We start from the raw sequence: 26939 nt of genomic DNA on the forward strand, positions 1-26939 counted from the left end.
ACAATATAAATAATTGCTGTAGTTAAACTATTTTCATATCTTTTTTCCAAATAGTTCAAGAAAGACCACTACAAATGAGCAATATTTTGCACTGTTATACAATTTAATAAATCAGAAACTGATGACATAGTGCTGTATTTTAATTCTTTATTTCTTTTTTTCAACCAAAAATGCTTTGGTCTGATTAGGGAGTACTTGAATTAAAAAAATGTTCACAGGGGGTACATCACTGAAAATAGGTTGAGAACCACTGTTGTAAATAATGTAGATACTGCTGATACTGTTGATACTGTAAATACTGTCAATAATGTAAATACTGTCAATAATGTAAATAATGTGAATACTTTAAATGCTGTCGATATTGTCAATGTAAATACTGTCGATACTGTCAGTGTTGTGAATACTGTAAATGTAAATACTTTAAATACTCTCAATAATGTAAATGTAAATGTCAATACTGTCAATACTGCCAATAAAGTAAAAAAAATTAAATAATGTAAATACTGTCAATAGTCAATACTGTGAATAATGTAGATGCTGCCAATACTGTTGATACTGTCAATACTGTCAATATTATGGATAACGTAGGTACCGGCGATACTATTGATACTCTCAATACTGTCAGTAATGTAAATACAGTCAACAGGCAAGGCAACTTTATTTATATAGCACATTTACAACAATTTTTAAATTGAACCAAAGTGCTTTACAGGTTAAAAAGCATAGAGCAAAAAAAAAAAAAAGGAAATAAACAATGAATGAGCTAAACAAGATAGTGCAAAAGCAAAACGGTAACAGGAGTCTAATAAAAAGTTGAAAAAAATAAAAATAAAATGAAATAATAATGTCAATACTGTCAATAATGTAAATAAGTCAATAATGTAAATACTGTTAATAATGTTGATACATTCAATAGTGTAAATAATGTAAATGGAAATATTGTCAATACTGTCAATAATATAAATACTGTCAATACAGTCGATACTGCTATTACAATAAATACTGTACTGTAGTCTTGAGTGCAGCAGGTGCAGGGAACCCCCTGTCATGTAAACACACTGAGCCTGCTGGTGTTGACACACCTGCACCTGTCTGTCTATATATATATATATATATATATATATATATATATATATATATATATATATATATATATATATATATATATATATACATACATACGTGTGTCTGTCTCCCGCGGGGCCAATAATGTCAACAAGGCGCCAGGTGGTCCTGTTAGCATCGAGCTAGCTGCACGCTAAAAGCACGTCAACACATTTTGACACTTTTCGTCCTCTACTTGTCTGCATGGAAATAATAGATAGTCTTCCTTTTCATCATGTGTGTGTGTGTATATATATATATATATATATATATATATATATATATATATATATATATATATATATATATATATATATATATATTATATATTTATATGTATATATACACATGTATGTATATATATATATATATATATTATATATATATATATGTGTATATACATATAAATATATGTATATACATATATATATTGTATATATATATATATATATATATAGATATGTATGTATGTGTGTACATATATGTATAAGTATACATACATAAACATACATATATACATACATATACATATATACACATATACACACATATATATACATATATAAATATGTATATATGTTTACACATACATATACTGTATATGTACATATATACATATACGTGTATGTACATATATATTTTTAAAAGCTTTTATAATTGTAAAGGACAATGTTTTATCAACTTATTGCAATAATGTAAATTTGTTTTGACTATTAAACGAACCAAACATATGACTTGTTTTATCTTTGTGAAAACATTGGACACAGTGTGTTGTCAAGCTTATAAGATGCGATGCAAGTGTAAGCCACTGTGACACTATTGTTCTTTTTTTTTTATTTTTATAAATGTCTAATGACAATGTCAATGAGGGATTTTTAATCACTGCTATGCTGAAAGTATAACTAATATTCATACTGTTGTTGATAATATTAATTTTTGTTTCACTACTTTTGGTTTGTTCTGTGTCGGGTTTGTGTCTTCTCTCAATTGCTCTGTTTATTGCAGTTCTGAGTGTTGCTGTGTCAGGTTTGGTTTTGGAATTGGATTGCATTGTTATGGTATTGCTGTGTATTGGTTTGTTGGATTGATAAAAAAAACAAAAAACAAAAAAAGATTTTTTTTAAAATGAGAATCGATTCTGAATTGTACGTGAGAATTGCGATTCGTATTCGAATCGATTTTTTCCCACACCTCTAGCGAGCGTGCTGAGCTGCCGCTTATATTTTTAGAATGTCAACTGGCTCATAGTGATGTCACTAGTAGTTGACTGGGAGGTGTTTATTATCATTTGGGGAGAGCCCGCTGCATTATGCTCACCTGCTAAACACGTTTCTGCTATCCCGCACCGTCTCTCCTCTCTGCCTGCCTCTGCCGTGAGCACTGACTCCATGCGCTCTGAATTCTCACTGCTGATTGGCTGTTACATGCGCTCTGAATACGCATGGTGTTCATGGATGAATAATCTCTCCTATTGCTATTGTATTATTTTTTTTCAGCTATAGTTACATTAATCATTAGTAATGTAGCAGCCTAGTTTTGAATGGCAGGGTCCCAGCTATCACATGTTGATAAAATATAACATTTACATGATAAAAATCTACTACAGGTTTCCCAAATTCTGTAATAAATTAAGCATGATGAGTTGAGCATATGTTAGCATGTGGCCCCCCATTTTAACTCTTTTTTTCAAATGGTTATTGCAAACGCTTACTTACAGTAAGTCATTAATTTGACTTCGTAAATATTGACTCACTCACAAGAAATAATGACATACTTAGTATCTCAGGTAACTAGGACTGTTTTGTTATAACTTTACGGAAAAAATAATGAGATATATATCTTATATCGCCATTCAGCAAATGGAGCGTAAACCATAACAAAGCCAAAAGTTGTAGGCTTCTTTACGACAAAGCCAGCCTACTTCACCACACCCACCCAGAAGCTTCACCGTCCGTGGAGAGACACCACCTTAACTAACAAATATTCTGGAGGAAACACGGTGTGTATATATATATACACATATACAAACCCCGTTTCCATATTTGTTGGGAAATTGTGTAAGATGTAAATATAAACGGAATACAATGATTTGCAAATCCTTTCAACCCATATTCAATTGAATGCACTACAAAGACAACATATTTGATGTTCAAACTCATAAACTTTATTGTTTTTTTGCAAATAATAATTAACTTAGAATTTCATGGCTGCAACACGTGCCAAAGTAGTTGGGAAAGGGCATGTTCACCACTGTGTTACATCACCTTTTCTTTTAACAACACTCAATAAACGCGTGGGAACTGAGGAAACTAATTATTGAAGCTTTGAAAATGGAATTCTTTCCCATTCTTGTTTTATGTAAAACTTCAGTCGTTCAACAGTCCGGGGATTCCGCTGTCGTATTTTACGCTTCATAATGCGCCACACATTTTCGATGGGAGAAAGGTCTAAACTGCAGGCGGGCCAGGAAAGTACCCGCACTCTTTTTTTATGAAGCCACGCTGTTGAAACACGTGCTGAATGTGGCTTGGCATTGTCTTGCTGAAATAAGCAGGGGTGCCCATGAAAAAGACGGCGCTTAGATGGCAGAATATGTTGTTCCAAAACCTGTATGTACCTTTCAGCATTAATGGTGTCTTCACAGATGTGTAAGTTACCCATGCCTTGGGCACTAATGCACTCCCATACCATCACAGATGCTGGTTTTTGAACTTTGCATCGATAACAGTCTGGATGGTTCGCTTACCCTTTGGTCCGGATGACACCATGTTGAATATTTCCAAAAACAATTTGGAATATGGACTCGTCAGACCACAAAAGACTTTTCCACTTTGCATCAGTCCATCTTAGATGATCTCGGGACCAGAAAAGCCGGTGGCATTTCTGGATGTTGTTGATAAATGGCTTTCGCTTTGCATAGTAGAGCTTTAACTTGCACTTACAGATGTAGCGACAAACTGTATTTAGTGACAGTGGTTTTCTGAAGTATTGCTGAGCCAATGTGGTGATATCCTTTAGAGATTGATGTCGGTGTTTGATACAGTGCAGTCTGAGGGATCGAAGGTCCCGGTCGTTTAATGTTGGTTTCTGGCCATGCCGCTTACGTGGAGTGATTTCTCCAGATTCTCGCAACGTTTTGATGATATTATGGACCGTAGATGTTGAAATCCCTAAATTTCTTGCAATTGCACTTCGAGAAACGTTGTTCTTAAAATGTTTGACTATTTGCTCACGCAGTTGTGGGCAAAGTTGTGTACCTTGCCCCATCCTTTCTTGTGAAAGACTGAGCATTTTTTGGGAAGCTGTTTTTATACCCAATCACGGCACCCACCTGTTCCCAATTACCCTGCACACCTGTGGGGTGTTCCAAAAGAGTGTTTGATGAGCATTCCTCAACTTTATCAGTATTTATTGCCACCTTTCCCAACTTCTTTTTCACGTGTTGTTGGCATCAAATTCTAAAGTTAATGATTATTTGCAAAAAAAAAAATGTTTATCAGTTTGAACATCAAATATGTTGTCTTTGTAGCATATTCATCTGAATATGGGTTGAAAAGGATTTTCAAATCATTGTATTCCATTTATATTTACATCCAACACAATTTCCCAACTCATATGGAAACAGGGTTTATATATTTATTACAGGAGTGACTGAAATATTTTCAATTAATTGATTAATGAATCGTTATAAAGAAAAAACAAGATTCTAAAGCAGGGGTCTCAGACACGTTATTTTGCGGCCCCCACCTTAATTTGAAGTTTTAATGTTAGTGCGGCCCGCAAGTTTTATATGAATGGCGCTTGACAGCATTGTGTCATTTGGGTCCAAAATGGCTCTTTCAACGTTCTGGGATGCCTACCCCTGCGTTAGTGGAAAAGCGGCAAATGAGTGAATGCGGCAGAAACATTGCCATGGAGACAAGGGTTTTCTTACGTGCCTTGCTGCAGTCATACTGCGACACCTGTCCGTCAGTAATAACAGTCCCCGATAACCTGGACCTATTCAAACCATTATTTGTTTATTTAATTGTTTAATTTGCATTGCCTCACATGATGAACACTACATATATTTCTATATGAAGCCGGATAACACTATCCTGGTACCTTACTGGCTATTATCCACCGACCGCCGTGTTGCAGTAGGGAGTAAAAGCGGAACAACACACATTTCGGAAATAACATTATTCTCCATGCATAGGCTAAATAAAAATATATTCCACAAGCCCAAACATGTATTTTTCAAAGCCTGCAGTGAAGAGAAGGGTTAGTGATGTGCAAAGATAATTCCAGGAAAAGTTGGAGATGCATATTTCTTTGTTGAGCACATCGCGTCTTAGTTGCACAAAGAAAGTTGCGGTGCACAAGGGATACAATTTGAAACGTCATTATACAACTAGACATGCTGAGGAGTATGCAACATTTTTTTTAAGAAATCCTTTCTTGCGGCCCCGCCTCACCCAGACTCTGCATCCAGCGGCCCACCTGTAAATTGAGTTTGTGACCCCTGTTCTAAAGTGTTTTTCCAGCATATTTCTGGTCATTACCATAACATGACTTCTGTCTGACTTCAATATTAACGCATGCAAACAACCACTTCCTGTTCAAGATTATGCACAAATGAATAAAATCCAAGTCAACTAAGATCCTTTAGATCCAAATATCTCTGGACAAAATCACAAGTCTATGTGCACGGATGATAGTTTCCCGTTTCATTTTAGTTTAGGAGAGTCCAACAGAAATGTGTACTATCACCACCTCCGCCCACAGAGACGAAGACAGTGGACTACTGACATTAGTTGAGGAACACAACATATACAGTAAAACACTAACCTACATAAACAAAAACACAAAAAAAACATTTGTTTTTCTGTTTTTCAATCAAAATAAGGAAGTCAGGGATGATGTCGACATTTTGTCGTGCACAACTTTTCCAAGAAGGGTTTGAAGCATGATTCAAGTACTGCTCTTAAAAGGGAAGTGCACTTCTTTTTTTATTATTAGAAATGTGTCTATCATTCACAACTTTTATGTAAGACAAGAACACGTGTTTTTCACTTCTTATGCATTCTAAATCGTAAATAAACATAAGCAAAAGTCAGCTAACAACATTAGGTGTTGCTCAATTATGCCTATAAATACCTTCAAAAACATCCAAATATTCATTCATAATAACATGTAATATTTACGTATTTCATATACACACTAAGTATATATGTAGTATCTAGTGGCATTCATCAATCAATCAATCAATGTTTATTTATATAGCCCTAAATCACAAACATCTCAAAGGACTGTACAAACCATTACGACTACGACATCCTCGGAAGAACCCACATAAGGGCAAGGAAAACTCACACCCAGTGGGCAGGGAGAATTCACATCCACTGAGACGCCAGTGACAATGCTGACTATGAGAAACCTTGGAGAGGACCTCAAATGTGGGCAACCCCCCCCCCCCCCCCCCCCCCCAGGGGACCGAAAGCAATGGATGTCGAGCGGGTCTAACATGATACAGTGAAAGTTCAATCCATTCATAATAAAATGTAATATTTACATATATACTTAATGTTTATATACAATATGTAATATAGTAACATTGATAATAACATGTAATATTTACATAGTTTATATACACACTGTAAGTATATATGTAGCATCTAGTAACATTCATGTCATATTTACATATTTTATATACACACTAAGTATATACAGTATGTAATGTAGTAACGTTCATAATAACATGTGATATTTACATATTTTATATACACACTGTAAGTACATTGGGGCAAAAAAGTATTTAGTCAGCCACCGATTGTGCAAGTTCTCCCACTTAAAATGACAGAGGTCTATAATTTTCATCATAGGTACACTTCAACTGTGAGAGACAGAATGTGAAAAAAAAATAGAGGAATTCACATTGTAGGAATTTTAAAGAATTTATTTGTAAATTATGGTGGAAAATAAGTATTTGGTCAACCATTCAAAGCTCTCACTGATGGAAGGAGGTTTTGGCTCTGAATCTCACGATACATGGCCCCATTCATTCTTTCCTTAACACGAATCAATCGTCCTGTCCCCTTAACAGAAAAACAGCCCCAAAGCATGATGTTTCCACCCCCATGCTTCACAGTAGGTATGGTGTTCTTGGGATGCAACTCAGTATTCTTCTTCCTCCAAACACGACGAGTTGAGTTTATACCAAAATGGATACATGGATGATACAGCAGAGGTTTGGGAGAATGTCATGTGGTCAGATGAAACCAAAATATAACTTTTTGGTATAAAGTCAACTCGTCAAGTTTGGAGGAAGAAGAATACCAAAACCTCCTTCCATCAGCGAAAGCTTTGAATGGTTGACCAAATACTTATTTTCCTCCATAATTTACAAATAAATTATATAAAATTCCTACAATGTGAATTCCTGGATTTTTTTTCACATTATGTCTCTCACAGTTGAAGTGTACCTATGATGAAAATTACAGACCTCTGTCATCATTTTAAGTGGGAGAACTTGCACAATCGGTGGCTGACTAAATACTTTTTTGCCCCACTGTATATATGTAGTATCTAGTAACATTCAGAATAACATGTAATATCTATGTATTTTGATCATTTTAAGTATACGGTAGATTAAATCATTTCAAAACGTTCTATTCCCCTTCAACAACAACAAGACTACTAATCATGGCGGACTTGATGAGAGACAAGAAAGACTACTCTGGGACAAATGATGATCCAGAAACTTCTATTTTTGAGCCTGAATATAAGGAGGGTGATCTAAAACTTTTAGAAGTAAAACACAGAGCATCATGTAGCAGTATTGCTAAGTGCTAAACAATATATACAAACATGATAAAACAACCACTTACTGTACAATGTCTGCTCTCACTGGGATAAAGACTGATTGGATTGTTGTACATTCCCTTTTAAATCAACAATTGATCATCATCCTGACAAAAGGTTGAACAAAAGTATTTCTTGCTATTTTGTTAACCAACTTGTGAGTTTATGTCCACAACCTTCTACTATCTAGAGACATGACTTATCATCTAGAACTAACTTTTACCAACTAAGTATCCTTGCAGCAACTCAACATGTCAACATAGCAGCATAAGCTAGTTAGCTCTCTCCAAGTAGTTCCCCTGCGTCAGCGCTTATAATAACAATTTTGCAAATACTAAATAATTAATATTCAGGTCACCACACGTAAATTGAGTATTGTTGGTGTTTTTTGTATGAGTATTTCCATTAGCCACCTCGTACTTGCTGTTTTTTACGACTTAGAATACATAAAAAAGAGGAAGGTCTTGCATAAAGATTGTGAATGATAGGCAACATTTAAAAAAAAAAACAGTGCAGTTCCACTTTAAGAACCTCTACTCTGACTTATTGGCTCCTCTATCAATTTGTGTTAATTAATACGTGAGAAAATGAAAGCACAAAACAGGTGTTAGGAAAGATAAACAGAGTCCTTGAAGGACTGGAAGATGGAAGGGTGAAGAAGTAGAAGGTGGTTGTTGGAGGACGAGTACGAGGACAAGGACGAGGTCTTACCGTGCTGGTTGTCCTCGGACTGGTTAAATCCGCACAGCTGGCAGATGGAGCGCACCCACTTGTTCATGTCGTCCTGGGTGTCGGCCACCAGGTAGAAGGTGCGCTCGGAGGTCTTGATGTCGAACACGAAGCTGTCCTGGAACTCCTTTCTCTTGAAGGTGAGGCCGGCGTCCACCTGCTGGCAGGCGTGAAGGTCGATGACCCTGATGGGCTTCTTGGCGTGCTGGTTCTTGTAGTACTCCAGCACGTCTGCGTCGCCGCTCATGCGCCCGCTGCGCAGGATGAACCAGCGCCTCTTCCACGCCTGGCGGAGTAGATAACAGCCTTGTGACGCAGCCAAACTACAACACTACTACTACAACACTACTACCACAGTACTACCACACTACTACCACACTACTACCACACTACTACCACAGTACTACCACAGTACTACAAGTGCTGTATTTCATGATGTCAGCAGCAGGATGTTGTTTGTGGCGTCTTTTGACACTTCAACAACTGCCTCTCTACACGTTAGCTTGTGTGTGTGTGTGTTTGTAAGTGTGTGGTTATTGTGTGTGTGTGGTGTGTGTGTGCATGTGCAGCAGGTGTTTACCCCACAACCAACGTATTTCCTGTACTGATATCTTCCACTCAGCAACAAACCCCCGAGCTCAGCGACAGTTAGAGAGCCAGCAGGCACATTACTACAACATCAACAACATAAACAACATAATCATTAACAACATAATCATCAACTTCATTAACATAATCATCAACATTAACAACACCATAATCAACATAATAATCAACATCAACATCATAAACATCAACAACAACATAATCATCAACAACTTCAACATCATTAACATGATCAACATAATCATTAACATCAACTTCATCAACATAATCAACAACAACATCATCAACATGATCAACTACATTAACATCAACATTACAACATCAATATTATCATCAAAATCATCAACCACAATATGATCATCAACAATATCAACATAATCAACAACAAAAACATCAACATCATTTACAACATCATTATCAACAACATGATCAACAAAATCCACACTACAATCAACATCATCATCAGTATCATCAACATGATTATCAACCACGATATCAACAAGATCATCAACACTATAATCAGCAACAAGAACATGGACAACAATATTAACATCAACAACAAGATCAATCAATCAACCACAATATCATTAACAATATCAACAATTTCAACATCACTCACAATATCATCAACAACATCAACCATAATATCATCAACAATATCAACATTGACATAATCAACAACAACATTAACTACAATATCAACATCATCAACATAGTCTACAACATCAACAAACACATCATCATCTTCATCATCATCGACATAATATCAACATGAACATCAACCAAAATAAACATGATCATCAACAATGTCAAAATCAACAACAACATCATCATCATCGACATCATAAATATCAACATAAACATCAACCACGATATCAACATGATCATCAACAATGTCAACATCAACAGCAGTATCATTAACAAGAACATGGACAACAATATTAACATTAACAGCTAGATTAACATCAACAAAAACAACATCAACATGGACATGATCATCAACCACAATATCATCAACAATACCAACATAATCAACATCATCCACAATATCATCAACATTAACCACAATATCATCAAGAATATCAACATCAACATAATCATCAACAAAATCAACCACAATATCAACATCATCAACAGTCTACAACATGAACAAAAATATCATCATTAGCGACATCATCGAGATCAACATGAACAACATCAACCGCAATATCATTATGATAATCAACAATGTCAACAAAATCAGCAATATCATCATCAACAAGAACATGGACACCAATAATAACATCAACAATATCAACAACATTAAGACAAACATAATCCACAACATTAACAACATCATCAACAACATCCACATGATTATCAACATCAACCACAATAACATCAACAATATCAATGTAATCATCCTCATCATCCACAATATCATTAACATCAACATCAACCTCAATATCATCAGCATAATCATCAGCAACATCAATCATAATATTAACAGTCAACATCAGCAAAAAGATCATCATCAACATCATCAATATCAACATGAACATCATCATCAACCACAATATCAACTTGATCACCAACAATGTCAACATCAACAAAAACAGTACTTCATGTGTACTACAATACCTCCCACCTCTAAAAACATGCACCTGGGGATAGGTTGATTAGCAACACTAAATGGTCGTGTGAATGTCGTCTGTCTGTCTGTGTTGACCCTGTAATGAGGGACTTGTCCAGGGTGTACTGCGCCTTCCGCCCAAATGCAGCTGAGATAGGCTCCAGCAACCACCACGAGCCCAAAAAAGGAAAGCGGTAGAAAATAGATGGATGGACTTCATGTGTAAATACTACTGCATTTCTTCCTCTGTAAATATTTAATTGTAGTATTTCCTCTGAAAATACTACTGCAAAAATGTCTCTGTAAATATTACTGTAGAAAATTAATTCGTAAATATTACTGTAGTACTTCCCGCGTAAATACTACTGCGGTACTTCCTGCGTAAATACTAGTGTGTTTTTTCCTCTGTAAATACTACTGTAGTACTTCATCTGTAAATACTTCTCAAGTACTTCCTCTGTAAATACCACTGTAGTACTTTGTCTGTAAATACGTAATATAGTTTAAAGGCCTACTGAAATGAGATTTTCTTATTTAAACGGGGATAGCAGGTCCATTCTATGTGTCATACTTGATCATTTCGCGATATTGCCAAATTTTTGCTGAAAGGATTTAGTAGAGAACATCCACGATAAAGTTTGCAACTTTAGGTGCTAAGAGAAAAGCCCTGCCTCTACCGGAAGTCGCAGACGATGATGTCACATGTTTGATGGCTCCTCACATATTCACATTGTTTTTAATGGGAGCCTCCAACAAAAAGTGCTATTCGGACCGAGAAAACGACAATTTCCCCATTAATTTGAGCGAGGATGAAAGATTCGTGTTTGAGGATATTGATAGCGACGGACTAGAAAAAAAAAAAAAAAACGCGATTGCATTGGGACGGATTCCGCTGTTTTTAGACACATTTACTAGGCTAAGTCTGGGAAATCCCTTATTTTTCTATTGTGTTGCTAGTGTTTTAGCGAGTTTAATAGTACCTGATAGTCGGAAGGGTGTCTCCACGGGTGTCTTGACGCCAATGTCTCAGGGGAGTCGACGGCAGCTATGGACGGCAGAAGCTCAGCTTTTCTCCGGTAAGAACTGACTTTTTAACCACAATTTTCTCACCGAAACCTGCTGGTTGACATGTGGTCGGGATCCATGTTCTCTTGACCTCGCTCTGATCCATAGGAAAGTTTCACCTCCAGGAATTTTAAACAAGGAATCACCGTGTGTTTGTGTGGCTAAAGGCTAACACTTCCCAACTCCATCTTTCTACTGTGACTTCTTCAATATTAATTGAACAAATTGCAATAGATTCAGCAACACAGATGTCCAAAAAACTGTATAATTATGTCGTTTAAGCAGACGACTTTTAGCTGTGTGTGTGTGCAGCGCTCATACTTCCTAAAAACCTGTGACGTTTTGCATACACGTAATCATTACATGACGTTTCGAAGACGAAACTCCCGGGAAATTTAAAATTGTAATTTAGTAAAGTAAAAAGGACATATTGGCATGTGTTGCAATGTTAATATTTCATCATTGATATAAACTATCAGACTGCATGGTGGGTAGTAGTGGGTTTCAGTAGGCCTTTAATGTAGGCATTATTAGTTGAATAGGAAGACCAGGAAGAGAGAAGTTGGAGGGGGAGGGGTGTCGGAGGGGGTTATGGAGGTTTTTGGACGTGTGCCAGCGATGCACTTCCAGCAGGACATGTCACACACACGCACGCACGCACGCACGCACGCACGCACGCACGCACGCACACACACACACACACACACACACACACACACACACTACTAGACACTATGATCTTCTCCAGGTCACAACAAAGTCTACACTGAGTGTAGTAAACATTTAACCATTCTAACATTCCTTTTTCTACCATTTTAGTACAATATTAGGTCCCAATGATAGACCAACTACAGACTGCACCAGCATATAAGACGCACCCAGCAAAACACATTTCCATATATAAGTCGCACCCAAACATGTTTCCATATATAAGTCGCACCCAATCATGTTTCCATATATAAGTCGCACCCAGTAAAACATATGTTTCCACAATTAAGTCTCACACATCAAAACATCCATCCATCCATCCATTTCCTTCCACTTAGTCCCTTCGGAGTCGTGGAGGGCGCTGGAGCTTATCTTAGCTACAATTGTGTGGAAGGCGGGGTACACCCTGGACAAGTCGCCACCTCATCACAGGGCCAACACAGATAGAGAGACAAAATTCACACTCACACACTAGGGCCAATTTAGTGTTGCCAATCAATCTATCCCCAGGTGCATGTCTTTGGAGGAGGGAGGAAGCCTGAGTACCTGGTGGGAACCCATGCAGTCACAGGGAGGACATGCAAACTCCACACAGAAAGATCCCGAGCGCAGGACAAAACCCAGGACCTTCGAGTTGCCCCCAGCAAAACATATGTTCTCATATATAAGTCGCACCCAGTAAAACATATGTTGCCCATATATAAATCGCACCCAGCAAAACATACGTTTCCATATATAAGTCGCACCCAAACATATGTGCCCATATATAAGTCGCATCCAAACATATGTTTCAATGTATAAGTCGCACTCAAAACATGTTTCCAAATATAAGGCGCACACAGAAAAATGTGTTTCCATATACAAGTATACAAAGCGTACCCAGTAAAACATGTCGCCCATATATAAATCGCCCCCAGTAAAACATGTTTCCATTTATAAGTCGCACCCTAACATGTTTCCACATATAAGTCGCCCCCAAAACATATGTTTCCAAATATAAGGCGCACCCAGAAAAACATGTTTCCATATATACGTCGCACCCAGTAAAACATGTTTCCATATACAAGTATACAAGGCGCACCCAGTAAAACATTTGTTGCCCATATATAAATCGCACCCAGTAAAACATATGTTTCCATATATAAGTCGCACCCAAACACGTTTCCATATATGAGTCGGACCCAAACATATGTTTCCATATATAAGGCACACCCAGGAAAACATGTTTCCACTCAGTGGCCTAGTGGTTACAGTGTCTGCCCTGAGATCGGTAGGTCGTGAGTTGAAATCCCGGCCGAGTCATACCAAAGACTATAAAAAAATGGGACTCATTACCTCCCTGCTTGGCATTCAGCATTAAGGGTTGGAATTGGGGGTTAATCACCATAAATGATTCCCGGGCGCGGCACCGCTGCTGCCCACTGCTCCCCTCACCTCCTAGGGGGTGATCAAGGGTGATGGGTCAAATGCAGAGAATAATTTCGCCACATCTAGTATGTGTGTGACAATCATTGGTACTTTAACTTTAACTTTGATAAGTTGCACCCAGTAAAACATGTTTTCATGTATAAGTCGCACCCAAAAAACAAGTTATCACATATAAGTCGCGCCCAGTAAAACATGTTGCCCATTTATAAATCGCACCCAGTGAAACATGTTTCCATATATAAGTCGCACCCAAACATATGTTTCCATATATAAGGTGCACCCAAAACATATGTTCACAAATATAAGGCGCACCCAGAAAACCATATTTCCATATATACGTCGCACCCAGTAAAACATGTTTCCATATACAAGTATACAAGGCGCACCCGTAAAACATGTTGCCCATATATAAATCGCACCCAGAAAAACATGTCTTCATAAATAAGTCGCACCCAGTAAAACATGTTCCATATATAAGTCGCAACCAGAAAACAAGTATTCATGTATAAGTCGCGCCCAGTAAAACATATGTTGCCCAGTTATAAATCGCACCCAGTGAAACATGTTTCCATATATAAGGCGCACCCAGAAAAACATGTTTCCATATATAAGTCACACCCAGTAAAATATGTTTCCTTATACTGTAGAAGGCGCACGAAGAAAAACATATTTTCCATATCTAAGTCGCACCCAGCAAAACACGTGTCCATATATTAGCCGCACCCACTAAAAAAAGTTTTCATTAAAAAGTCGCTCCCAGGAAACAAGTTTTCATATAAAAGTCGCCCCCTGTAAAACGTATGTTTCTGTATATAAGTCACACCCAGTTAATCATGTTTCCACATATAAGTCGCACCCAAACATATGTTCCCATATATAAGGTGCACCCAGAAAAACATGTTTCCATATATAAATCACACCCAGTAAAACATGTTTCCACATACTGTACAAGGCGCAGGAAGGAAAAACACATTTTTCCATATATAAGCCGCACCCAGCAAAACATGTTTCCATATATAAGCCGCACCCACTAAAACAAGTTTCCATTAAAAAGTCGCTCCCAGGAAACAAGTTTTCATATAAAAGTCGCCCCCTGTAAAACGTATGTTTCTGTATATAAGTCGCACCCAGTTAATCATGTTTCCACATATAAGTCGCACCCAGTTAATCATGTTTCCACATATAAGTCGCACCCAAACATATGTTCCCATATATAAGGTGCACCCAGAAAAACATGTTTCCATATATAAGTCACACCCAGTAAAACATATTTCCGCATACTGTACAGGGCGCAGGAAGGAAAAACATAGTTTTCCATATATAAGCCGCACCCACTAAAACATGTTTCCATTAAAAAGTCGCACCCAGGAAACAAGTTTTCATATATAAGTCGCACCCAGTAAACCATGTTTCCATATACAAGTCGCACAGGACTATAAGTCACAGATATATACGTTGTAAAACAAGTTATTTACGCAGAAATGTTTATTTACATACGTTAATTGTCTCCAAACGGTGTCAGCGGACCAAAATAAAAAAAGTCATAGTCATGGACCTACTAGCTGCACAACCTAGCTCTCCAATAATAACTCCATAGGGACGTTTTGTTGAATTTACTGAGGAATTTGTGAAAGTGAAACAATACCGAGGAATTTGTGAAAGTGAAACAATACCAAAAGAATGCCATTGGAAGTTAATAGTACTAACACAGACACTCCTAAACCTGTTAGCATGTTAGCTAACCATTCTAGCATCAGTACATTAGGATAGCACGTAGAAATATGCATGTAAACTCTCCTACAGACATCATACATGGGACATTTTAATAAGTAAGAATTGTTTCAGTTATATTGTAAAAGTTACAAATGTTGCTTGGACTGATGAATGAAGGATCCATGCGAGTAGTTACGCTATGGACGGCTTACGAAAGCTCCTGGGACCAAACTGCTTAACGGTAAAAAGTAGACAATTGAAATATTATATATATATATATATATATATATATATATATATATACATATAAATATATATATATATATATATATATATATATATATATATATATATATATATATATATATATATATATATATATATATATATATATATATATATATATATATATATGTATATATATATATGTGTGTGTTTTAATCATCCACAACAAAATAACTAATCAATCTTTAATTACTAACGCGTAAAATTTGTTTTGCATTAAACAGCTGTGGCTGTGGGCAACCTCCCAATGAATATTTTTATTCTTTCCACCTGCTCCTGAAAGTCATTAAGTGATGCTGACCCAGCTGTTTTCTCCTGAGCAACGTTGCAATATTGCTTGTGTTTGTTTTTTATTCTAAATTGCCAGTTCTCAAACTGTGGCACGTATATCTTTTGGCACGCTGTAGAATCACTTAATGAAATATTCAAACACAGTGTTACTGTTCAAACTCTGTTTAATGTTACAGTGGACAAAAATATGATATTTGGGCAAAGGGGTGTACTTCCCCCCATCCTTTCTAATGAAAGACTGATATTTTTTTGGCATGCTGTTTTCATACTCAATCATGGCACCCACCTGTTCCCAATTAGCCTACACACCTGTGGGATGTTTCAAAAAAGTGTTTGATGAGCATTCCTCAACTTTATCAGCAGTTATTGCCACCTTTCCCAACTTCTTTGTCACGTGTTTCTAAATTCTAAAGTTAATGATTATTTGCAAAAAAAAGTGTTTATCAGTTTGAACATCAAATATGTTGTCTTTGTAGCATATTCAACTGAATATGGGTTGAAAATTATTTGCAAATCATTGTATTCCGTTTATATTTACATCTAACACAATTTCCCAATGGAAACGGGGTCTATAGTTGTTTACACACTCTTACTCATCATTAGATGTTGTAGTTGTGTACACACTCTTACTCCTCATTAGAAAGTGTAGTCGTGTACATACTCTTATTCCCCATTAGATGGTGGAGTTGTGTACACACTTACTCTTCATTAGAAAATGAAGTTGTGTACATATTCTCATTCCTCATTAGATGGTGTAGTTGTGTACAAACTCTTACTCATTACATAGTGTAGTTGTGTACATACTCTTATTCCCCATTAGATGGTGGAGTTGTGTACACACTTACTCCTCATTAGAAAGTGTAGTTGTGTACATATTCTTATTCCTCATTAGATGGTGTGGTTGTGTAGTTGTGAATACACTCTTATTCCTCATTAGATGGTGTAGTTGGGTACACAGTCTTACTCATTAGATAGTGTAGGTGTGTACATACTCTAATTTACCATTAGATGGTGTAGTTGTGTACACACTCTTACTCCTCATTAGATAGTGTAGTTGTGTACATATTCCTATTCCTCATTAGATGGTGTAGTTGTGTCGAGGTGTACACACTCTTATTCCTTATTAGATGGTGTAGTTGTGTAGTTGTGTACACACACGTATTCCTCAATAGATGGTGTAGTTGTGTACACACTCGTATTCCTCATTAGATGGTGTAGTTGTGTACACACTCTTACTCATTAGATAGCGTAGTCGTGTACATACTCTTATTCCCCATTAGATGGTGGAGTTGTGTACACACTTACTCCTCATTAGAAAGTGTAGTTGTGTACATATTCTTATTCCTCATTAGATGGTGTAGTTGTGTACACACTCTTACTCATTAGATAGTGTAGTTGTGTACATACTCTTATTCCCCATTAGATGGTGGAGTTGTGTACACACTTACTCCTCATTAGAAAGTGTAGTTGTGTACATATTCTTATTCCTCATTAGATGGTGTAGTTGTGTAGTTGTGAATACACTCTTATTCCTCATTAGATGGTGTAGTTGTGTACACAGTCTTACTCATTAGATAGTGTAGTTGTAACATACTCTAATTCCCCATTAGATGGTGGTGTTGTGTACACACTCTTACTCCTCATTAGATAGTGTAGTTGTGTACATATTCTTATTCCTCATTAGATGGTATAGTTGTGTCGAGGTGTACACACTCTTATTCCTCATTAGATGGAGTAGTTGTGTAGTTGTGTACACACACTTATTCCTCAATAGATGGTGTAGTTGTGTACACACTCTTATTCCTCATTAGATGGTGTAGTTGTGTACACACTCTTATTCCTCATTAGATGGTGTAGTTGTGTACACACTCTTACTCATTAGATACTGTTGTCGTGTACATACTCTTATTCCCCATTAGATGGTGGAGTTGTGTACACACTCTTACTCCTCATTAGAAAGTGTAGTTGTGTACATATTCTTATTCCTCATTAGATGGTGTAGTTGTGTAGTGGTGTACACACTCTTATTCCTCATTAGATGGTGTAGTTGTGTAGTGGTGTACACAATCTTATTCCTCATTAGATGGTGTAGTTGTGTACACACTCTTATTCCTCAATAGATAGTGTAGTTGTCTAGTTGTGTACACACTCTTACTCATTAGAAAGTGTAGTTGTGTACATACTCTCATTCCCCATTAGATAGTGTAGTTGTGTACACACTCTTATTCCTCATTAGATGGTGTAGTTGTGTACACACTCTTACTCATTAGATAGTGTAGTTGTGTACATACTCTTATTCCCCATTAGATGGTGTAGTTTTGTACACACTCTTACTCATTAGAAAGTGTAGTTGTGTACATATTCTTATTCCTCATTAGATGGTGTAGTTGTGTAGTGGTGTGCACACTCTTATTCCTCATTAGATGGTGTAGTTGTGTAGTTGTGTACACACTCTTATTCCTCAATAGATAGTGTTGTTGTCTAGTTGTGTACACACTCTTACTCATTAGTGTAGTTGTGTACATACTCTCATTCCCCGTTAGATGGTGTAGTTGTGTACACACTCTTACTCATTAGATACTGTTGTCGTGTACATGCTCTTATTCCCCATTAGATGGTGGAGTTGTGTACACACTCTTACTCCTCATTAGAAAGTGTAGTTGTTTACATATTCTTATTCCTCATTAGATGGTGTAGTTGTGTAATGGTGTACACACTCTTATTCCTCATTAGATGGTGTAGTTGTGTACACACTCTTATTCCTCAATAGATAGTGTAGTTGTCTAGTTGTGTACACACTCTTACTCATTAGATAGTGTAGTTGTGTACATACTCTCATTCCCCATTAGATGGTGGAGTTGTGTACACACTCTTACTCCTCATTAGATAGTGTAGTTGTGTACATATTCTTACTCCTCTTTAGATGGTGTAGTTGTGTAGTTGTGAATACACTCTTATTCCTCATTAGATGGTGTAGTTGTGTACACAGTCTTACTCATTAGATAGTGTAGTTGTAACATACTCTAATTCCCCATTAGATGGTGGTGTTGTGTACACACTCTTACTCCTCATTAGATAGTGTAGTTGTGTACATATTCTTATTCCTCATTAGATGGTATAGTTGTGTCGAGGTGTACACACTCTTATTCCTCATTAGATGGAGTAGTTGTGTAGTTGTGTACACACACTTATTCCTCAATAGATGGTGTAGTTGTGTACACACTCTTATTCCTCATTAGATGGTGTAGTTGTGTACACACTCTTACTCATTAGATACTGTTGTCGTGTACATACTCTTATTCCCCATTAGATGGTGGAGTTGTGTACACACTCTTACTCCTCATTAGAAAGTGTAGTTGTGTACATATTCTTATTCCTCATTAGATGGTGTAGTTGTGTAGTGGTGTACACACTCTTATTCCTCATTATATGGAGTAGTTGTGTGCACACTCTTATTCCTCAATAGATAGTGTAGTTGTCTAGTTGTGTACACACTCTTACTCATTAGAAAGTGTAGTTGTGTACATACTCTCATTCCCCATTAGATAGTGTAGTTGTGTACACACTCTTATTCCTCATTAGATGGTGTAGTTGTGTACACACTCTTACTCATTAGATAGTGTAGTTGTGTACATACTCTTATTCCCCATTAGATGGTGTAGTTGTGTACACACTCTTACTCATTAGAAAGTGTAGTTGTGTACATATTCTTATTCCTCATTAGATGGTGTAGTTGTGTAGTGGTGTGCACACTCTTATCCCTCATTAGATGGTGTAGTTGTGTACACACTCTTATTCCTCAATAGATAGTGTTGTTGTCTAGTTGTGTACACACTCTTACTCATTAGTGTAGTTGTGTACATACTCTCATTCCCCGTTAGATGGTGTAGTTGTGTACACACTCTTACTCATTAGATACTGTTGTCGTGTACATGCTCTTATTCCCCATTAGATGGTGGAGTTGTGTACACACTCTTACTCCTCATTAGAAAGTGTAGTTGTTTACATATTCTTATTCCTCATTAGATGGTGTAGTTGTGTAGTGGTGTACACACTCTTATTCCTCATTAGATGGTGTAGTTGTGTACACACTCTTATTCCTCAATAGATAGTGTAGTTGTCTAGTTGTGTACACACTCTTACTCATTAGATAGTGTAGTTGTGTACATACTCTTACTCCTCATTAGATAGTGTAGTTGTGTACATATTCTTACTCCTCTTTAGATGGTGTAGTTGTGTAGTTGTGTACACACTCTTATTCCCCATTAGATGGTGTAGTTGTGTAGATATTTTTACTCCTTATTAGATAGTGTAGTTGTGTAGATATATTTGCTCCTTATTAGATAGTGTAGTTGTGTAGTTGTGTAGATATTCTTACTCCGTATTAGATAGTGTAGTTGTGTACACACTAACTCCTCATTAGATAGTGTAGTTGTGTACATATTCTTACTCCTTATTAGATAGTGTAGTTGTGTACACACTAACTCCTCATTAGATAGTGTAGTTGTGTAGTTGTTTACACACTCTTACTTGTCATTAGATGTTGTAGTTGTGTACACTCCCATTCCTCATTACTCTTGTAGTTGTGTAGTTGTTTGCACATTCTTTTTCCTCATTAGATGCTGTAGTCGTTTGGTTGTGTACACAGTCTTACTCATTAGATAGTGTAGTTGTTTAGTTGTGTACACACTCTTACTCACTAGATCGTGTAGTTGTTTAGTTGTGTAAACACTCTTACTCATTAGATTGTGTAGTTGTGTACACACTAACTCCTCATTAGATAGTGTAGTTGTGTAGTTGTTTACACACTCTTACTTGTCATTAGATGTTGTAGTTGTGTACACTCCCATTCCTCATTACTCTTGTAGTTGTGTAGTTATTCGCACATTCTTTTTTCTAATTAGATGCTGTAGTTGTGTACACACTCTTACTCATTAGATGGTGTAGTTGTTTAGTTGTGTAAACACTCTTACTCATTAGATAGTGTAGTTGTGTACATAGTCTGACTCCTCATTAGATAGTGTAGTTGTGTACACACTCTAATTCCTCATTAGACTTGTAGTTGAGTAGTTGTTTACACATTCTTACTCCTCATTGATGGTGTAGTTGTGTAGTTGTCATAGTGGGCTAGTGTCATGTTGAAAAGGCTGAAGGCACTAACCTTAATATTGCGGCGGGCAAGGAAGCAGAAGAGTGAGGACAGATAAACTTCAGTGACAGCAACGCGTTTGTCTTTTCTGCGGACACGTCTGCGCGTGTGTGTGTGTGTGTGTGTCTCTCTACTGATAAAAGTGCAAGTACAACGTTCCTCAGAAGTTGACAGCAGTGTGAGCTGTGAAAGGTTGCAAGTCGCCTGCAGTGTTTATTATTTTCTTCTTCACTAACTTGTCCCACACTTGTTTAATATCATTATTATTATTATTATTTTCTTATTCACTAACTCGTCCCACACTTTAACACAACTTCTCCTCCAACTTGCTCAAAGTCACACTTTTGAAACGAGCAAGAGAACCAGCAGTGAGCTTATGTTAGCATTAGTGCTTGAACACAACTTACATATTTTAAATGTTTATATTACTATCTATAGTCAAGACAAATAGTCTGGTGTTCATGCTGTGTCGTGCACACACACACACACTTCTACAGATATTACTGCAGCATTAGCATTAGCATTGGCCAGAATTTCTGTGTGCTCCATTTCCAGTCGAAGCCAACAATAGAGTTCCTCTTGTCACAGGAAAGTTTGTGCTGCACGCCGCCGGCTAACTCAACTGGAACAGTGGAGGCTAACTGAGCATGTGCGCGCGCACGCACACGCACACACACACACACACACACACACACACACGCGCACACACTTTTTTTTAGGTCACAACAAAGTCTACACCGAGTGAAGTAAACATTTAACCATTTTACCATTTTAGTACAATAGCACAATATAAGGTCGCAATGATATAGACCAACTATAGACTGCACACACCCAGTGAAACATATGTTTCCATATATAAGTCACACCCAGTAAAACCTATGTTGCCCATAAACAGTGGGGCAAAAAAGTATTTAGTCAGCCACAGATTGTGCAAGTTCTCCAACTTAAAATGATGACAGAGGTCTGTAATTTTCATCATAGGTACACTTCAACTGTGAGAGACAGAATGTGAAAAAAAATCCAGGAATTCACATTGTAGGAATTTTAAAGAATTTATTTGTAAATTATGGTGGAAAATAAGTATTTGGTCACTTCAAACTCTGGCTCTCACAGACCTGTAACTTCTTCTTTAAGAAGCTCTTCTGTCCTCCACTCGTTACCTGTATTAATGGAACTGGTTTGAACTCGTTATCTGTATAAAAGACACCTGTCCACATCCTCAAACAGTCAGACTCCAAACTCCACTATGGCCAAGACCAAAGAGCTGTCGAAGGACACCAGAAAAACAATTGTAGACCTGCACCTGACTGGAAAGAGTGAATTTAAAATAGGCAAGCAGCTTGGTGTGAAAAAATCAACTGTGGGAGCAATTATCAGAAAATGGAAGACATACAAGACCACTGATAATCTCCCTCGATCTGGGGCTCAACGCAAGATCTCATCCCGTGGGTTCAAAATGATCATGAAAACGGTTAACAAAAATCCCAGAACCACACGGGGTGACCTGGTGAATGACCTGCAGAGAGCTGGGACCAAAGTAACAAATGTTACCATCAGTAACACAATACGCCTACAGGAAATCAAATCCTGCAGTGCCAGACGTGTCCCCCTGCTTAAGCCAGTGCATGTCCAGGCCCGTCTGAAGTTTGCCAGAGAGCACATGGGAGAATGTTATGTGGTCAGATGAAACCAAAATAGAACTTTTTGGTATAAACTCAACTTGTCATGTTTGGAAGAAGAAGAATACTGAGTTGCATCCCAATAACACCATACCTACTGTGAAGCATCATGCTTTGGGGCTGTTTTTCTGCTAACGGGACAGGACGACTGATCTGTGTTAAGGAAAGAATGAAGGGGGCCACGTATCGTGAGATTTTGAGCCAAAACCTCCTTCCATCAGTGAGAGCTTTGGATGGTTGACCAAATACTTGTTTTCCACCATAATTTACAAATAAATTCTTTAAAAAGCCTACAATGTGAATTTTTTTTCTACATTCTGTCTCTCACAGTTGAAGTGTACCTATGATGAAAATAAAGACCTCTGTCATCTTTTTAAGTGGGAGAATTTGCACAATCGGTGGCTGACTAAATACTTTTTCGCCCCACTGTATAAGTCGCGCCCAAAGATATGTTTCCATATATAAGTCGCACCCTGTAAAACATGTTTACGCATTTGAGCCGTACCCGGCAAAATATATGTTTCCATACATAAGTTGCACCCAGTAAAACATGTTGCCCATTTATCAATCGCACCCAGTAAAACATATGTTTCCATATACTGTATTTTTCGGATTATAAATTGCTCCGGAGTATACGTCGCACCGGCCGAAAATGCATAATAAAGAAGGAAAAAAAAACATATATAAGTCGCATTTTTGGGGGAAATTTATTTGATAAAATCCAACACCAAGAATAGACAGTTGAAAGGCAATTTAATATAAATAAAGAATAGTGAACAAAAGGCTGAATAAGTGCACATTATACTGTATGACGCATAAATAACCAACTGAGAATGTGCCTGGTATGTTAACATAACATATTATGGTAAGTCATTCAAATAACTATAACATATAGAACATGCTACACGTTTACCAAACAATCTGTCACTCCTAATCAAAAAATACGATGAAATCTTCTTCCTCAATGTCGCTTCTAAACAACTCTGTTAACTCCAAAGTTATGCGATGCTTCCTCTTGTCGTTTTCTGCTGCATATTTCACTACGTCCAGCTTGTAATCTGCAGTACATGATCTCCTTTTCGGTGCCATTTTTGTTCAGCCCTTCTCGGTTTTTATAAGTTACCGCCAACGATAAAAATGATCCATTTTAATAGCTACGGCAGTAGCATATAGCAGCTAGCATTTCATGACCCACAATGCACTTCTGCCATGACCCTCCCTCGCCGAATTCTTATTGGTTGACGTATATGTGACGATTGCTGACGTGGGTGTGACGATTGCTGACATTTTCTTTGTCTCTTCCGCAAATGAGATAAATAATATTGTTTGATATTTTACGGTAATGTGTTAATAATTTCACACATAAGTCGCTCCAGAGTATATGTCGCACTATGAAAAAAACTGCGACTTATAGTCCGAAAAATACAGTATAAGTTGCACCCAAACATATGTTTCCATATATAAGTAGCACCCAGCAAAACATGTGTCCATATATAAGCCGCACCTACTAAAACATGTTTCCATATGTAAGCCCCACCTACTAAAACATGTTTCCATATATAAGTTGCACCCAGAAAACAAGTTTTCATATATAAGTCACACCCAAACATATGTTTCCATATGTAAATGACACCCAGTAAAACATATGTTTCCGTATATAAGCCGCACCCAGCAAAAATGTGCACCCATATATAAGTCGCACCCAGAAAAACATGTTTCCATATATAAGTCACACCCAAACATATGTTTCCGTATGTAAGTCACACCCAGTAAAACATGTGTCCGCATATAAGTCGCACCCAGTAATAGATGTGCGCCCATATATAAGTCGCACCCAGAAAAACATGTTTCAATATTTTGTCGTGTCAAGCAAAACATATTTTCCATATATAAGCCACGCCCAACAAAAAACAGCTCTCTCATTCAATAACATGACAAAGACACAACAACTATACTGACAATATCTATGCTATACTCTATACATACAGTATACACACACATATATATATATATATATATATATATATATATATATATATATATATATATATATATATATATATATATATATATATATATATATATATATATATATAACACACACACACATATATATATATAGACTATATTGCCAAAAGTATTTGGCCACCTGCCTTGACTCACATATGAACTTGAAGTGCCATCCCATTCCTAACCCATAGGGTTCAATATGATGTGGGTCCACTTTTTGCAGCTATTACTGCTTCAACTCTTCTGGGAAGGCTGTCCACAAGGTTGCTGAGTGTGTTCATAGCAATTTTGCCACCATTCTCCCAAAAGCGCATTGGTGAGGTCACACACTGATGTTGATGGAGAAGGCCTGGCTCTCAGTGTCCGTTCTGATTCATCCCAAAGGTTTTATGTTGGGTTCGGGTCAGGACTCTGTGCAGGCCAGTCAAGTTCATCCACATCGGACTCTGTCATTCCTGTCTTTATGGACCTTTTTTTGTGCACTGAATCACTGTCATGTTGGAAGAGGAAGGGGCCCCGACTTAAACAAGTTGAAAAACTTATTCGGGTGTTACCATTTAGTGGTCAATTGTACGGGATATGTACTGTACTGTGCAATCTACTAATAAAAGTTTCAATCGAACCAAAAAAAAAAAGCCCGCTTCAAATTGTTCCTACAAGGTTGGGAGCATGGAATTGTCCACAATTTTTTGGTATCCTGGATCATTCAAAGTTCCTTTCACTGGAACTAAGGGGCCAAGCCCAACTCATGAAAAACAACCCCACACTATAATTTCTTCTCTACCAAATTTCACACTCTACACAATGCAGTCCGAAATGTAGCATTCTCCTGGCAACCTCCAAACCCAGACTAGTCCAGCAGATTACCAGATGGAAAAGCATGACTCATCAGTCCAGAGAAGTCGTCTCCACTGCTCTAGATTTCAGTGGTGACATGCTTTACACCACTGCATCCCGCGCTTTGCATTGGACTTGGTGATTATGGCTTAGATGCAGCTGCTCGGGCATGGAAACCCATTCCATGAAGCTCTCTGCGTACTGTACGTGGGCTAATTGGAAGGTCACACGAAGTTTGGAGGTCTGTATCAATTGACTGTGCAAAAAGTATATATATATACACACACACACAAATATACTTGACCTCCAATTGTAGTAGTCTAAATCTTCACATTTTACCACTGGAATTACTTACAGTACCACATACAGTAGTACACACAGTACTACATATAGTACTAGAATATGGGTATCCTTTCTCAGTAATACTGCATAAATATGTCAAATTGCAGACAAGTTCCACAGCGGAGTTCACATGTACGTGCTATTATTCTGTTATTTTAGTACTCTTTCCAGACACTCCAAACAATTTCAGTCTTGATAAATCACACTGTGTGCACTAAATAATGGTATCACATTTCCCAGTGCCGTGGACCCTCTGATAACCGGCATATATTTTGCATATTCATGAAGACACACACGCTAAATTGGTTGCACTTCTCATTCTGCTCACTATGATAATTATATATAATTAATATAATTAGTTAATAGGAATATGCGAAAGTTGGATTCCTACCTTGTTTACTTCTGTCACAGAAGTAAAAAAATAGAAATAGCAAGCGCCAAAAATAGATAAGTGTGGCGAGTGTTTTATATTTTACCCATAATGCACTGTAATTTAAATTGCTGTAATTTTGATTTTTTTTGGGGGTGTTTGGACATT

General features: G+C 37.2%; 1 protein-coding gene across 1 annotated transcript in view; it reads right to left on the reverse strand.

Annotated features, from left to right (window-relative positions):
• gab2 (GRB2-associated binding protein 2) overlaps positions 1 to 26939 on the reverse strand; it is a 123480-nt gene that overhangs the window by 58474 nt on the left and 38067 nt on the right. The window contains exon 3 of the mRNA XM_061877983.1: positions 8659 to 8962. Within this exon, the coding sequence (XP_061733967.1) occupies positions 8659 to 8962 (304 nt within the window). The remainder of the gene's footprint in view (positions 1 to 8658; positions 8963 to 26939) is intronic.

Source organism: Nerophis ophidion, linkage group LG18 (assembly GCF_033978795.1).
Source record: "Nerophis ophidion isolate RoL-2023_Sa linkage group LG18, RoL_Noph_v1.0, whole genome shotgun sequence".
Lineage (NCBI taxonomy): Eukaryota > Metazoa > Chordata > Actinopteri > Syngnathiformes > Syngnathidae > Nerophis > Nerophis ophidion.